General features: G+C 30.7%; 1 protein-coding gene across 1 annotated transcript in view; it reads right to left on the bottom strand.

Annotated features, from left to right (window-relative positions):
• Window positions 1–319: 319 nt before the first annotated feature.
• Window positions 320–13,681, bottom strand: part of LOC129919489 (uncharacterized) — a 108,729-nt gene continuing 95,367 nt past the window's right edge. The window contains exons 3-8 of the mRNA XM_056000376.1: window positions 9,089–9,286; window positions 2,791–6,033; window positions 2,402–2,735; window positions 2,212–2,342; window positions 1,983–2,150; window positions 320–581 (exon numbers count right to left, since the gene is read on the bottom strand). Of these exons, the coding sequence (XP_055856351.1) occupies window positions 363–581; window positions 1,983–2,150; window positions 2,212–2,342; window positions 2,402–2,735; window positions 2,791–6,033; window positions 9,089–9,286 (4,293 nt within the window). The 3' untranslated portion in view covers window positions 320–362. The remainder of the gene's footprint in view (window positions 582–1,982; window positions 2,151–2,211; window positions 2,343–2,401; window positions 2,736–2,790; window positions 6,034–9,088; window positions 9,287–13,681) is intronic.

Here is a 13,681-nt window from a genome sequence, read left to right as displayed (position 1 = left end):
ATAAGAGTATTATTCAAGGCACTAGTAGTGAGGGAGAATTATTTATTTAATTATTTTTAATTAAGTATATAAACACACACTCGATTTTATTTATAATTAATGAATATTTTTTTATATAAACCAAAAGTAAAATATTATTAAAATTAATTTATTTATTATTAACTAACATTGATTTTGTTAGCGAGTATTTATTTTTTAAAAGTATTCATTTTCATATTTAACATGAACACAATATTTTTTATTTTTTATTTATTTAAATAATAATTAAATTAAAATAATAAAATATAATAATAATAATAATAATAATAATAAAACTAAATTCTTAAAAAATAAGAAAATTGGTTTTCTTTTTATTGAAATAACTAGAAATCAGGATCATAATCCCTTTGATATCTTGATCTAGGGTTATTGTACGTATACATTTGGTGTACGTCTGCGAATGCATCTGGAGGATATTGGTCAGCCTTATTGTGATGGGGTGTGTAATTGTGTGAGTCGTAATAGTAGTCGCCATGACGAGTTGAACGCCAACTGTCATAAATGTTTGACGCACTACTGCCGTGCACTGAATTTGTGAAGCGCTGCAATTAGAAATTAAGAAAATTGTTACTGTTGGTTTGATACAAAAAAATTGATAAAATTAAAACTGTTATACAATAAATTCTAAACGAACATTTTACAGATTATTTTTCTTAAACGATTTCTTAAACGAAAATCATTTAAAAATACAATTAAAAACTTCTAAAAAATACTATAAAAAAAATCCTATTAAAACTGCTATAGAAAACTCAAGTAGTGATGCAAAAACTGTTATAACAAACTTGAATGCTCAAAAAAACAATATTAAAAAAATTGATGCAGGAAAATTGCAAGTGCCAGAAAAACTGTTATACAAATTCTGTTATGCAAAGAATATGTATTATGAAGTAAATTTGTGTACGCGAAATCGGAATTTGTAAATAGCTTTACAAAGACTGTTATATAAATAATATTAAACATAGTATTCTGTTCAATGAAATTTAGAAGGTACGAAAAATAGTCAGAGTGTTAAACAAATTTTAATGCGCAAAACAAATTATTAAAAAAATGTAAGAAAAGAGTTTGTTACAAGAAAATTACTTTACAAAAACTGTTATACAAATAAAAAGTATGCATTATAAAATTCAGTAGGTACTCAAACTATTAATCCGAAAACTGATGTACGGCAAATATTAAAAAAAAAAAAACTGTTATACTTAAACTACACTTATTTTAGGTACGTGAAAACTTGTTTTTCAAATACGGTTAAATATAAATTTCTATCGAGTAAATTTTTGTACAATACATTGGAATGTAAAAATAGATAGACAAAAACTGTTACACAAACACTGTTAGTAAAAAAACTTTGCATAGTTATTATAAACTTTAATGCGCGAAACTTTCATACAAATAATTGTATCAGAAAAATCTTATTAGTGTTTGGTCCATGAAAGTTTCTATGAAAACATTGTTAAACAAGCACTGTTATTCAAAAAATATTGTTCTGCACATTTGTAGACAAGACTGTCATACAAACACTGTTATACAAAAAAGTCTGCATTCTGAAATTAATAAATTAAATAGTTATCCAAAAGATAATATTTTATGAAAAAACTGTTATGGTAAATTTACACAAATTTTAATGTGCAAATTTGCTACACCAAAACGGTTTCACAAACATTTCAATACAATAAATTTGTGTATACAAAATTCGAATGTTAAAATTGGTATATAATAACTGTTATACAAACAATTTATTACAAAAGAATCCGTGTTATCAAATTTAGTACGTAAAAGAGCCATGAAAAAATATGTTCTATTTTAAAAGAAACTGTTATACTAAACTACCACAAACTTTAATATGCAAGTAACATAAAATACATAAAACAAAAAACATAATACATAAAATTGCAATATAAAAACCGTCATACAAAAACTGTTATACAAAGCAAATGTTCCCTCACCTTTGGTTTTATTGGCTGCTTGGTATCATTCCAAGCGTCATCGATATTATAAAAGTCATCTACTCCATAATTATCAGCTCCTCCCATATGGCTAACTTTAAGATCGTTCATCATATCAGCTGTCAATGGAATTGGTGTCTTTTTGGAATTCTTCTGTCGATTAATCAACTAAAAAACAGAAAACAAATTACAGCATTTGACAGTTCAAAAGACACCTCATTTAACTTACCACCGTAACTCCAAATATTACAACAAAACACAATGAACCAATACCAATGACAATCAAAACAATAGCCCAATGTGGAATAAGAGCTTCATCTTCTGCAAACTCAACAGTTGGTGCAAATGATTTTGGTATAACTAAAATTAATACAATATAACAGTTTATCAAAATATGACAGTTTTACCGACAAACTTACCAATAAAATCAGTTGATGATGGATCAACTACAAACCTACCCATCAAATAAGTTTCTTTGACTAGTTTCTCACCCTTACCCTCGTGGCTAGCCGCCTTTTGGCTATCAGTTTCGTTATCTTCATCAATTTCTGGCTGTAATGGCACCACTGGCAATGGTGGTTGTGTTAAAGCCTGATGGAAGAGTTTCTTTATTTCCAAAGTATTGACATCTTGTGTGATGTTTCCAAGTTCGACAAAATAATCCACAAGAACACTACCCTTACTAAAGCTATCAATTCGAACTTTTTTATACCATTGACTTAAATGTGGAGCACTGCTATAGACTTCGTTAAGCTGAAAAAAAAAGTTACTAGAATACAAGCTTTTTAAGCTTTTCTTACCGACTTACCTGAGCTTCAACTTCCCTAGCTAAATTCTTCCATTCAGCTGTATTATGATCCAATAGTTCTGGCTTCCATGAAACTCCATCGATGATCTTAATAGTTCCAGCAAGATCACAATCAGACTTACAATGACCCGGTTTCGTTGGCCTAGGTGGCTCTGGTGTCGTTGTTGTCGTTGAACTTGTCGAAGTTGTTGATTCTGTCGTAGTTTGAGGAGATAATTCGGAAATATCGACTGTTGCTGTTCGAGCTTGTTCCAGAAGTTTCTCAATTGAAATTGGAGTTGTAGATGGCGTTGGCCAACCTGTAAACTCTGTAGTTTGTCGCATGGGAGGACCTTTCTTGATCACAATAGATGGCTGAGTTGGACCAACTGGTCCTTCGGCAGAATTTGCATGTGGAGTTGTAATTCTATGTCCCGGACGTCTATTATTAAAGCCTTTCGGGAAGACAACCTTTAAGCCGCCAGATGGCGCTGCTGTTGTCGAAGGAATTGCTTTCGTAGTTGCCTTCTCAGTTGTGGTCTCTTTTACCTCAGAAGCATCTATCGACTCGGTTTTCTTCACGACAGTAGGCTCCTTAACAGTTGGAAGCTTGAAATCTTTCGGAATCAATTTCGATATATCGATAGCTTCAGGTTTAGGTGCCTTATCTAATTTAAAACCTGGTGGCAGGAATTTGCTTAAATCATCAGCAACAGCTACCTTCAATTCAGGCTTTTCTTCCTCTGCTGGAGGCTTAAAGCCTGGTGGAAGGAATTTACTAATATCATCAGCAACCTTAATTATCGGCTTAGTTGTTGTTGTTGCTGGAAGTTTAAAACCTGGTGGCAGGAATTTGGAAATATCATCAACAAATGTAACAGGAGCTTTAGGTGTGGTAGCTTTGACCTTATAATCAGATGGTACTAACGTTTCCAAGCTGTCTTCAAATTTGATTTTACTCAAAAGATCTTCAATTTTCTTTGTTGGTGGTTCTGTTGGTGGAACTGTGGCATGATTTGTTCTATAGCCTTTTGGAAGAATACCAGCTAAAGAAACATCTTGAGCTGCATTTGGTGAGTTCTTGAAAGATCTTCCTGTTGTTGAATTTCTATGAGGTTTTCGATGTTCTTCAGCTGAAGTTGAAGGTTCTGGTGTTGTTGTAGTAGGTTTGTTAAGTTTCTTATTCTTGAAAGAAGGTCTAGGCTTAAAACCTGGTGGAAGAAGACCAGTTAAATCATCCATTGGTAGATCTTCAGTGTTTATCTTCGGTTTTGATGAACCTTTTGGCTGGAATTTCCGTATATTCGGAACAAATCTTGAAGCAGTTGTTGAAGTTGTTGCTTGAGTTGTTGTTTCAACTACAACTTTTTCTACTTTTTCTTCTTCTTTATCTTCTTTTTCTTCTTCTTCGATATCTTCAGCAACTGGACTTTCAGAAGTGCTAGAAATTGTTGTATTACTTGAAGAACTCTCATCCATTTCACCACTCGAACCAGTTTCGTTACTATCATTCGCTGATAATGGTGTCTTCTTTCGTGAATTCTTCCCATGAATCTTCCTTTCTAACTCAGATAGGGTTTGTTTAGTTTCTTCTTGTTCTATTGCCGGGAATGGTAAAAATCTTGCTCCATTTATACTGCGACTTGTTTGAATCGAAGCTATAACAACATAACTTTCAGTGGTGTTTTGGACATTTTGTTCTTCAGCTGATTCAGCTTCTTCACCTTCACTTTCTTCGAGATCTTCAGTTATTTCTTTGGCTGGAGTTAGCTTATTTTCAGTGTAAATCTCTTCTTCGCGAGTTGTAGTTGTGCTGGGAGTTACAGGCTGTGGAAGAGCTGTTGAACCGTTGATCACACTCTTCGTTGTGACAACTGATACTACTTCACGACCGAAGACACCGTTATTTGGCTGTTTATCGGTATTATCTTCATTGTATTCTTCCGATTTATGTTCCGATTTATGTTTAGGTTTATGTTCTCCAGATCCATCTTCTATATGTCCTTCAGCTCCAGATCCATCAACTCCTGATCCATCTTCACCTGATCCATTAACTCCAGATCCGTAACCATCTTCATATTCTTCTTCATCATAGAAGGCCGTAGATTCCTGAGTCGACATGGTAGTGACTTCTACAGCTGGTGCTTCGGACTCGGTGGGCAACTCTGTCTTCGGAGGATCTTCCTTTGCTTCCTGCTCCTTTGCTTCAGTATTTTGTTCCATTTCGGTTGCTGGTTCCGTTAACTCAGTCTCAGCAGATTGAGTGGAGGTTACTTTGCCATCTTCATACTCGTAGTCATACTCTGGAAGATGATGTGTTGTATCTTGAATCTGATGTTCCTTGCTAGCAGATCCTTCTTTACTATTCTCAACTTCTTCTTCACCACTGTGACTAACCAATTCTTCACCACCTGCACCCTCTTCTTCATCATCGGCTCCGGGAAGATAGAAATTTGAGGTTAGAATAACTGGTTGATCATGTTGGTGCTTCTCATCGGGTGAAGAGTGTTCGTTAGATGATGACGAAGGTGGTAATGATGCACCAGCTTCGTGAAGACTTAGTTTTTCAAAGATCTCCTCCTTGGGACCTGGACTAACATGATTTTGCTCACGAATCTCTTCTGGAACAGAATCATCTTCCACTGACTCATCGAGATCGTCTTCTTCGAGGCTATTGGTATTGTTTGGTGAACCTTTGTCACTGCCATTGTGATTGACTTGAATACGCCCACCAGTGCTGCCAATACCACCAAAAGGTCGGTTACTCTCACGACTTATGATTACTGGCCGCCTTGGTTGAAAGAGTGTTTTATTTACCGATGAAGACGTGATGGGAAGTCGTCCCCTTGATGGCGACGATGATGATGACCCAATAGTTTGACGGAATTCTGACGACGAAGACTGCGTCGAGGGTGACCTTGCACCTCCAAACCGATTATATCGTGATGGTTTCGATGTCGTGCTAGACGTTGTCGTTGTAGCTGTCGATGTTTTAGCTGAACTTGGCTGGAATCGAGTGCGTGTATTTCGGAATGGTAATTGCTGTTGCGGTGGAGTGACCAATTCATCATCGAAGTTGGTTGTCGTTTGTTGTTTGTTTTGACGATTATATTGTGTACCGCCAAATGGACGATTTCTTGTGAATCCACTGTTGCCAGTGTTGCTGCTGCTGCTGCCACCGCTGCCAAATGGACGACCTCCACCGTTGATGCGATTTGATTGGAAATTCGATGTGGCAGCTGCTGGAGAACTGATGGGGACATTCTGTAAAGAAAAAAAAAAATGGGTAAAGTCTATCTTCACTTCAGGGGGTTTCATATAGCAATTCAAAGTGATTTGTTTATGGTAAAACAGTTGTTAATGGCAATTAAAGTGGACAGACGACACTTTTTGAAAAAAAGAAGATGCAAAACACGCAAAGAAGCAAAAGTTATCGTCGAAGTTTGGTGCTTGCAGACGATGGCTTCTTCAATTAAGCCCCAAGAAAACACACGCAGAATTGTTTATGGTAATTGAAATGATGACAATGCGGGTGATAAGCATTTTGTTTGCTTGCGCAGTTTTAAAAAAACTAAAGGTCGTTTGTTAGCAAGATGTTAACGACAAAGTAATAAAAAAAAAAAACTATAGAAAAGAAGACTTATTTCTTGCTGTAGGCGTTTTTTTATGAGCTTGAAGATAAGTTGTTACATCATCATCATGAATTGAAGTAGAAAAATATTTTCTATTTGAAGATATAAAAGTTTTAACAAAAGTCATATATCAGGTTTTAACTGATTTATTTCTTTGAAGCAATAAATTGGTGACATTTAAATATGGGACGCCATGAAATTGGTTTCAAATTTAATTTTTTGCTATTCGTGTTAATAAAATATTATGAAAAATTAGACATTTATGAGATGATTTCACTTCTTTTTATAAAAAAATTTAATTCACACAATATGCTCAAAATTTAATACTCCTCCAAGTTAATTTCTTCTAACTTGGTAATTAATAGTTTTGGGTGATTTCCTAAAGGACAAATAGAAATTTTTTTTAGTACCAAAACTAACGGTACCTGTCATATAAGAAAAAGAAAAGTTACTTTTTTTCAAAAACGGCTCTAACGATGAACACATGAAAGCTTTCTTTGGAAATAAAAAAAAAATAAATATTTTTTGTACCATTATTAACGGTACCTGCCATAGAACGGTTTTTTTTTTTGTATTTATGAATTTTTGGTAAACAACAGATTTCGACCAAAATTTTCATCCAGAAACCTCAAAACAATCGTTATATAAAAATTTTAAAAATTTTCAAAAAACACATTTTTGGATTTTTAAAAAATATTTCAAAATTCTTTTTTGAAAAATCGATTTTTTGAAAACCAGTTGATGACTTTTATCGAAATTTCGTTTTTATGCGTTGAATTATATTTTCTTAAAAATGACATACCAACTTTTTTTTCGAAAAATATTAGAAAATTTTTACATTATTTGTATAAATAATAATTTTTTTTTTTTTAAACGGCTCTAAGGAATTTTTTTTTAAATTCCTTTTTATGCAAGAAAGCAATTATGACAGGTTTTGTGTAAAAGATCATTTAAAACGGTGTTTAATTAATAATGAAAACTGATTTTATTTTTTTTACACTACTCATGAAATTTCTTAAAAATATCAAATTTAAAAATTTCCCTAATTTTTTTCAAAAAAGCTTTAACATTAGAGTTACTTTTACCATAAGAGCAAGTACGTGAGACCCCAGTCGTGCATTTTATTTTTTATAGAAAGTCTGAAAAATGAAAAATCATTATTTTTTCAAAATTTTAAATTGCAATGGTTTCTCGAGCTCTAATTCTTTTTTTAGGAAATTTTTTATAGCAACTTTCATAAAAATTATCATTTTTTTCTAAAATCCCCAAATTTTTGTTTTTTTTTTTTCTAAAATTCAAACAGCAATCCTTCACCTTGAGAAATTGAACAACACAGAAGTTGGAGTTTAAAAAAAAAAAAAATTTGTGGGAATTTTATAAAAAAATATATGAATCCATGGTTTTATTGAGGGAGCTCAAACTGTTATTTCAGTAATTGTTCTAAAAATTTTGTTTGCTTTGTACATAAATGTATAATCAAATTGAAATGGTAAAAATGATGACATTTCGAAAAATTGTGTTTTCATCAAGGCTCTGTTACAAAATTGTAACCAAATTAATGAAAAACCAAAAATTAAAGTCAGTTAACATTTAAAGGCTTTCGAGACCCCACCCAAGTCATGAAGATAATTTTTTTTATTTAGTGGTGAATAATTACATGATGCATGTTTAAATTGTCTGTTGAAAAAAATTATTTAATTTTTTTTTTTTTTTTAATTAAAAATTGGTTTCAGTATCTTTTTTCATAATTAAACTTGGTTGGATTGAATTTCAAAGTGAATGGATAGATTTTTTATTTGTTTAACATTTAACATTACCTAATTTTATTACTTTTAATTTCTTCATATTTTTCTTAAATTTGTCTATCCGCAAGGACTACAAAAGTAAACTTGTAGGTTTTTAATAGATAAATAAATCAAAAAAAAAAAAAAAAACTCAAGACAGTAGATAGAGACCACCAGAAAAAAAACCACATGTTAAGCTTGCATTACATTACCATCATCAGTGGTTTGGTTTTGGTTTGGTATAAGATAGCGTGTCTCTAATAAATAAAAAAAGAAAAAAAACTGACCCATGAAGCCGCCTCTGAAATTGCATGTCAAATTGATTTTGAATGCATCGCGCACCAAACTGGACAACCAATTTGACTGGAAATATACATTTGACTTACAACAACAACAAAGACGATGAAAACGCTACACGGTCTCTATGGCAAGTTATAGTTTTGTGCTGCTGAACATAAGTTTACCATATCTACGAATAGACACTATTTCCCCTTTTCAGCTTGAGGCTTTCAGAGTAATAAAATAAGATTTTACTCGGACTTACACTCGACTTGTATTTTGAGATGTAAAGTTTGATTGTCATTTTGTTTTATGGTTCTGTTTGTGTTGAAAAAAAAGGATGTCGTGGTAAGATTTCATCAAAACAAAAACAAAAAAATGACGATACTATCAGCGAAGGAAGTCGTTTGGCTTGAAGTAGTTTCAAATTAAAACTTATACCTTTTTGAATTAACATGGCGGAAGTGCTTTGTGTTAAGTTTTTCAACATATCAGTAATTAAGAGATAGTAACTACTTGATGTAGCTATTAAATTAAAACTATCATTATTATTAAAAACGGCTTAAAGAAGTTTTGAAACTTTTTGAGCTGTTTTTTTCATGACCAAATATATTTTTAACTCACCTGTTGTTCGTTAAAATGTTGCAAAAAATGCGTTTGCTGATGAGGTACATTTGTTCGTCCAGCATTTAGTGGAATGAATCCTGAGCTACCAGTAGCACGAAGTGCTTTTGGTCTATTAAAGCCTTGTGAAGCTGTTGGTGAACCAAATGGACGTGGTGATATATCATAGTAGTCAGGATTTCTTGTCGTTTGTTGGAGCTATAAATAGAAAAAAAAATAATATTAGGTACATATATTTATTTCGATAAAAATGTTTAAAAAACAGAAAGACGATAAATAACTATAACATAAAAACTTCGGAGTATCTAAAGTTTACGCACGGAAATTCCTTTTTTGTATAGAAGTCGTGAGTTGATTATCTACCTAATTTTTTTTTTTTTTAAGTTGAACTTTTTTTGGGATTAAGTACAAGAGAAATAGCTTTGACATACAAAAAAAAATGCGTTTGAATCATTACACTGGTTAACAAAATTAAACTTTTATTTTGTTGCCGGAACAAAAAAATACTCTTCTGAAGGTTTTCGGTGTGCTGAACTCGAATCCGTAGTCAGAAAAAATTAATCAGCTCCCGTTTTTGAAATATTACCGTTAGAAAATGCAGTACTTCGGGCCTTATTCTTTTATATAAGGTAAGTTGTTTGAGCATATTTAGTAACGGTTTTTATAATAACTATTTTCCACCTTTTTAAATCTGTTTAAATCTTTTCGATATCTTTTTTACTTCTCGAGATATCCTTAGTTGTTTGCATATTTCATAAATTTTATAACGTCATTATCTCCTCTATGATATATGAAGCCAAAGCAACTTACTTCATTTTAAGATATCTCGGGCAATAACAAAGATATCGAAAAGATTTGAAAAGTTCTTGAAAGACGGAAAATAGTTTTTATAGAAACCGTTACTAAATATCTTCTAACAATTTTCCTTATATTAAAGAAGTAGTCAAAAAAACGTTTTTTTGTATTTTCTAACGGTAATATTTCAAAAACGGGAGCTGATCAATTTTTTCTGACTTCGGATTCGAATTCAGCACACCGAAAACCTTCAGAAAATTATATTTTTGTTTCGGCAACAGAACCCTTGTTAACCAGTGTTATTTACGATACCTGGCAATGAACCATTTTATTGATTTGTATGTATCACTTTCTCGCAAGCGAGTCTCTACCGATATCGAGGATTTTTACGAAAAACATTGAAATTTTAAATTTTGAAAGTTTTAAGGATTAAAACTAACGGTACCTACCATATAATGGAAATGGAAATGTAAATTTCTTTCTCTTACGATTTTGATTAAAATTTGTGAACTTTTGAAATAAGAAAACTATTTTTTGAGCCGTTATTAACGGTACCTGCCATAGATCCTTTTTTTTTTTTTTTTTGAATAACAAGTAGACGACTAACCCGATTTCAACAGAAGATTTTAAGATTTTAAAAAAATATTTCAATTTTTTTTTTTTTTTTTAATCAATTTTGTACAATAAAAGGAGCTAGTGAAATATTTTGAAATTTCGGTTTTAAGTGTAGGTAATTTAAATTAGTGATGGGAACTATCGAATGATTTGAACTATCGATAGTTAGTAACTGAATGATTTGAACTATCGAATAGTTCATTCATTCATTCATTTATTCGAATAAAAACTATCGAATAAAACTATCGAATAAACTATCGAATAAACTATCGAATAAAAACTATCGAATAAACTATCGAATAAAAACTATCAAATAAACTATCGAATAAAAACTATCAAATATTCAGTTGCTATTTAAAAATAATATTTTATCAAGTTTTTCACTTTTCATCCGATTTCATTTTAAAGAAGCATCCATCATACATTGAAGTACATAATATAAAAATCGTAAAAAAAAAATAGTCGAGAAATGACCACTGGAAAAGATTTGTTTCCTTTTCTTACACTTTTTATTTTTGCTCGTCCACATGCAAAATTGCAAATATCAAAAGTATTTACATACCTATCTACAATAATCCAAACCAACCACACAGTTGCATCATATTTTTGTCTAACCCATTCACAACCCTTTACAAAATCCACTTGTTGACACATATACCTGCTGTTTGTGCGTGCGCGAATGTTTTGCTTCTTCCGGCGCCATGTCTCGTCAAGTAATTGAAAAGATGGGTTTTCCCACTAATTAGGTTCATAAACTATACACTGGCTGAACAATGAACATGTTCCGCTTCCCAGGTCAAAGAGTTATTGGGTGCGTTCACGTACGCACAGATACCCTATCCAAGATACCTAAGTATCCGATACGTTTGTGAACACGAAACAGCTGTTCATCAAATCTCCCATAAGATACACGAGAATCCAGAAATTTTTAGGATACCTTTGGATTTTTTTGCTTGTCAACACAGCTGATCGATCAGCTGAGATTTTATATGGGATTACAACAACACAAAGGTATCCGGATACCCTTGGATCGGTACGTGAACGCACCCATTTTTTTCTCTTTTGTCACTTTTTTATGACACCGCACTGACCGACGGATAACTTCTTCTTTCATGCACCGTGTTGCCTTTCTTTTTCTTTTCTTTACCGCCTTTGTTTTGAAAATATGGGCACTCCAACATAAAACACATAAATTCAGTCCTGAAAAACTTTCAAGATATCATTTGGAAGATCGCACAATATGTGTATCATCATTCATCTTCCTTCAGTCCTTCCTTCAAATGCAGATAGAATCATTTACAATTAAATTGTGAAATCAAGAGAAAAAGCAAATAGTAGAGAAATAAAATTATGACTGAATTAAAAAAAAAAAAAAACAATCTAATAGACTGAAAGAAAACAGTAAAAAAAAAACAATCTAATAGACTGAAAGAAAACAGTAACTGAATATGAAAAAATTCAAATGAAAAAGCTATCGTTTGAAAAAACTATTCAAATGAAAAAACTATCGTTTGAAAAAACTATTCGAATGAAAAAACTATCGAATAAAAAAAACTATTCAAATGAAAAAACTATCGTTTGAAAAAACTATTCGAATGAAAAAACTATCGAATAAAAAACTATCGAACGAAAAAACTATTCGAATGAAAAAACTATCGAATGAAAAAACTATTCGAACGAAAAAACTATCGAATAAAAAACTATCGAACGAAAAAACTATTCGAATGAATGATTTTAAACTATCGAATGAATGAATATTTTACAACTATCGATAGTTTGATAGTTTTTATTCGATAGTTCCCATCGCTAATTTAAATATTTCTTCGAAATGGCATACATACCAACTTTTTTTTTTAAATGTTAAAAAAAAATTGTATACATTATAAAAAAAATTATTGTTTTTTTTTTAAACGGCTCTAACGATTTAAAAATTTCTTTTTATGTAATAAATCAGATTTCATACTTCGTTTTGTGATCAAAATCATTAAAAACGGTGTTTCAATAATTATAAATAAAAGTTTTAATGTATTTTTTTAATTATCAGAAAAGCTTTAATAAAATCAAATCACAATTTTCCCTAATTTTTGTTTTTTTTTTTAAGAGCTTTAAAATAAGAGCTCCCTTTATCATAAAAAGAATAAGTAGGTCACCGAAAAAAAAAACCAATATCAATTTAACATTTTTTAATTATCAAATTAACATTTTTTAAATATCAGCCAAAAATGCTCTATAAAATGTGTTTTATGATATTTAAAATGTTGAAACAACATTTTTATTATCAGGATGATATTTAAATGTCACATTTTGGAAATTTTTTTTGATATTTTATTATCATTTTTTCATATCAATTTCTCATTCCAAATTATTGAAAAATATTAAATAAAAAATTCTTAATGTGTACTAATTTAAAGGCGCTTTGTGTTTTTTCGAAGTAAAATGTATGATTTACTGAGAAAATTTGATCGGCACTAAGATTTTACTTCACATAGTTTGGGAGAAAATAACAAAACAATTACATATATCACCTATAATAGAAAAAATAATATCACCATTATTTTGTAAAGAATATTCCCTATCAGTAATGTTTTGAAAAAAGAAAGAAAATTCTTAAAATAATAAAAATGAAAAGGAAAGAAATAGGTTTCATTATAATAAACTAAAACGTAAAATCTAGTCAACATTGATATTTTAGTTGTCAAAGTGAAATTTTCACTATCCACTTAAACTTAAAAAAATGTCAAAATGATATTTTAATTGTCAAAGTGAAATTTTCACTATCCCACCTGAAATTAAAAAATGTCAAAATGATAATGATAAAATATCGAAATTGATATTTTAATTGTTGGACGACTTTTGTCACTGAAAAATGTTAATTTGATAGCTGTTATTATCAAATTTTTTTTTCGGTATACGTGCATTTTTTTTTTAAGTCGTTTTCTGTGTGAAAAAAAAAATTGTTTTTATAAGTAAAAATTGTAAAAAAAAACGGTATGCAAATAAAAACAAAATATCAATCGACACATAATTACAAGATTTACAAGAAATTTAATGATCCGATTTAAAAAAATTGATTTTTCAAAAAAAAAATGGATATTTTTTAAATCGAAATATTGATTTTTTTTTAAGTTAAAATTAATAAAACGTGTTTGTACAAAAATTTTCATTGATATCGGTTTAGTATTT

The sequence above is a fragment of the Episyrphus balteatus genome, chromosome 4 (assembly GCF_945859705.1).
Source record: "Episyrphus balteatus chromosome 4, idEpiBalt1.1, whole genome shotgun sequence".
Taxonomy (NCBI): Eukaryota; Metazoa; Arthropoda; class Insecta; order Diptera; family Syrphidae; genus Episyrphus; species Episyrphus balteatus.
This window is presented reverse-complemented; position numbering and strand designations above follow the sequence as displayed.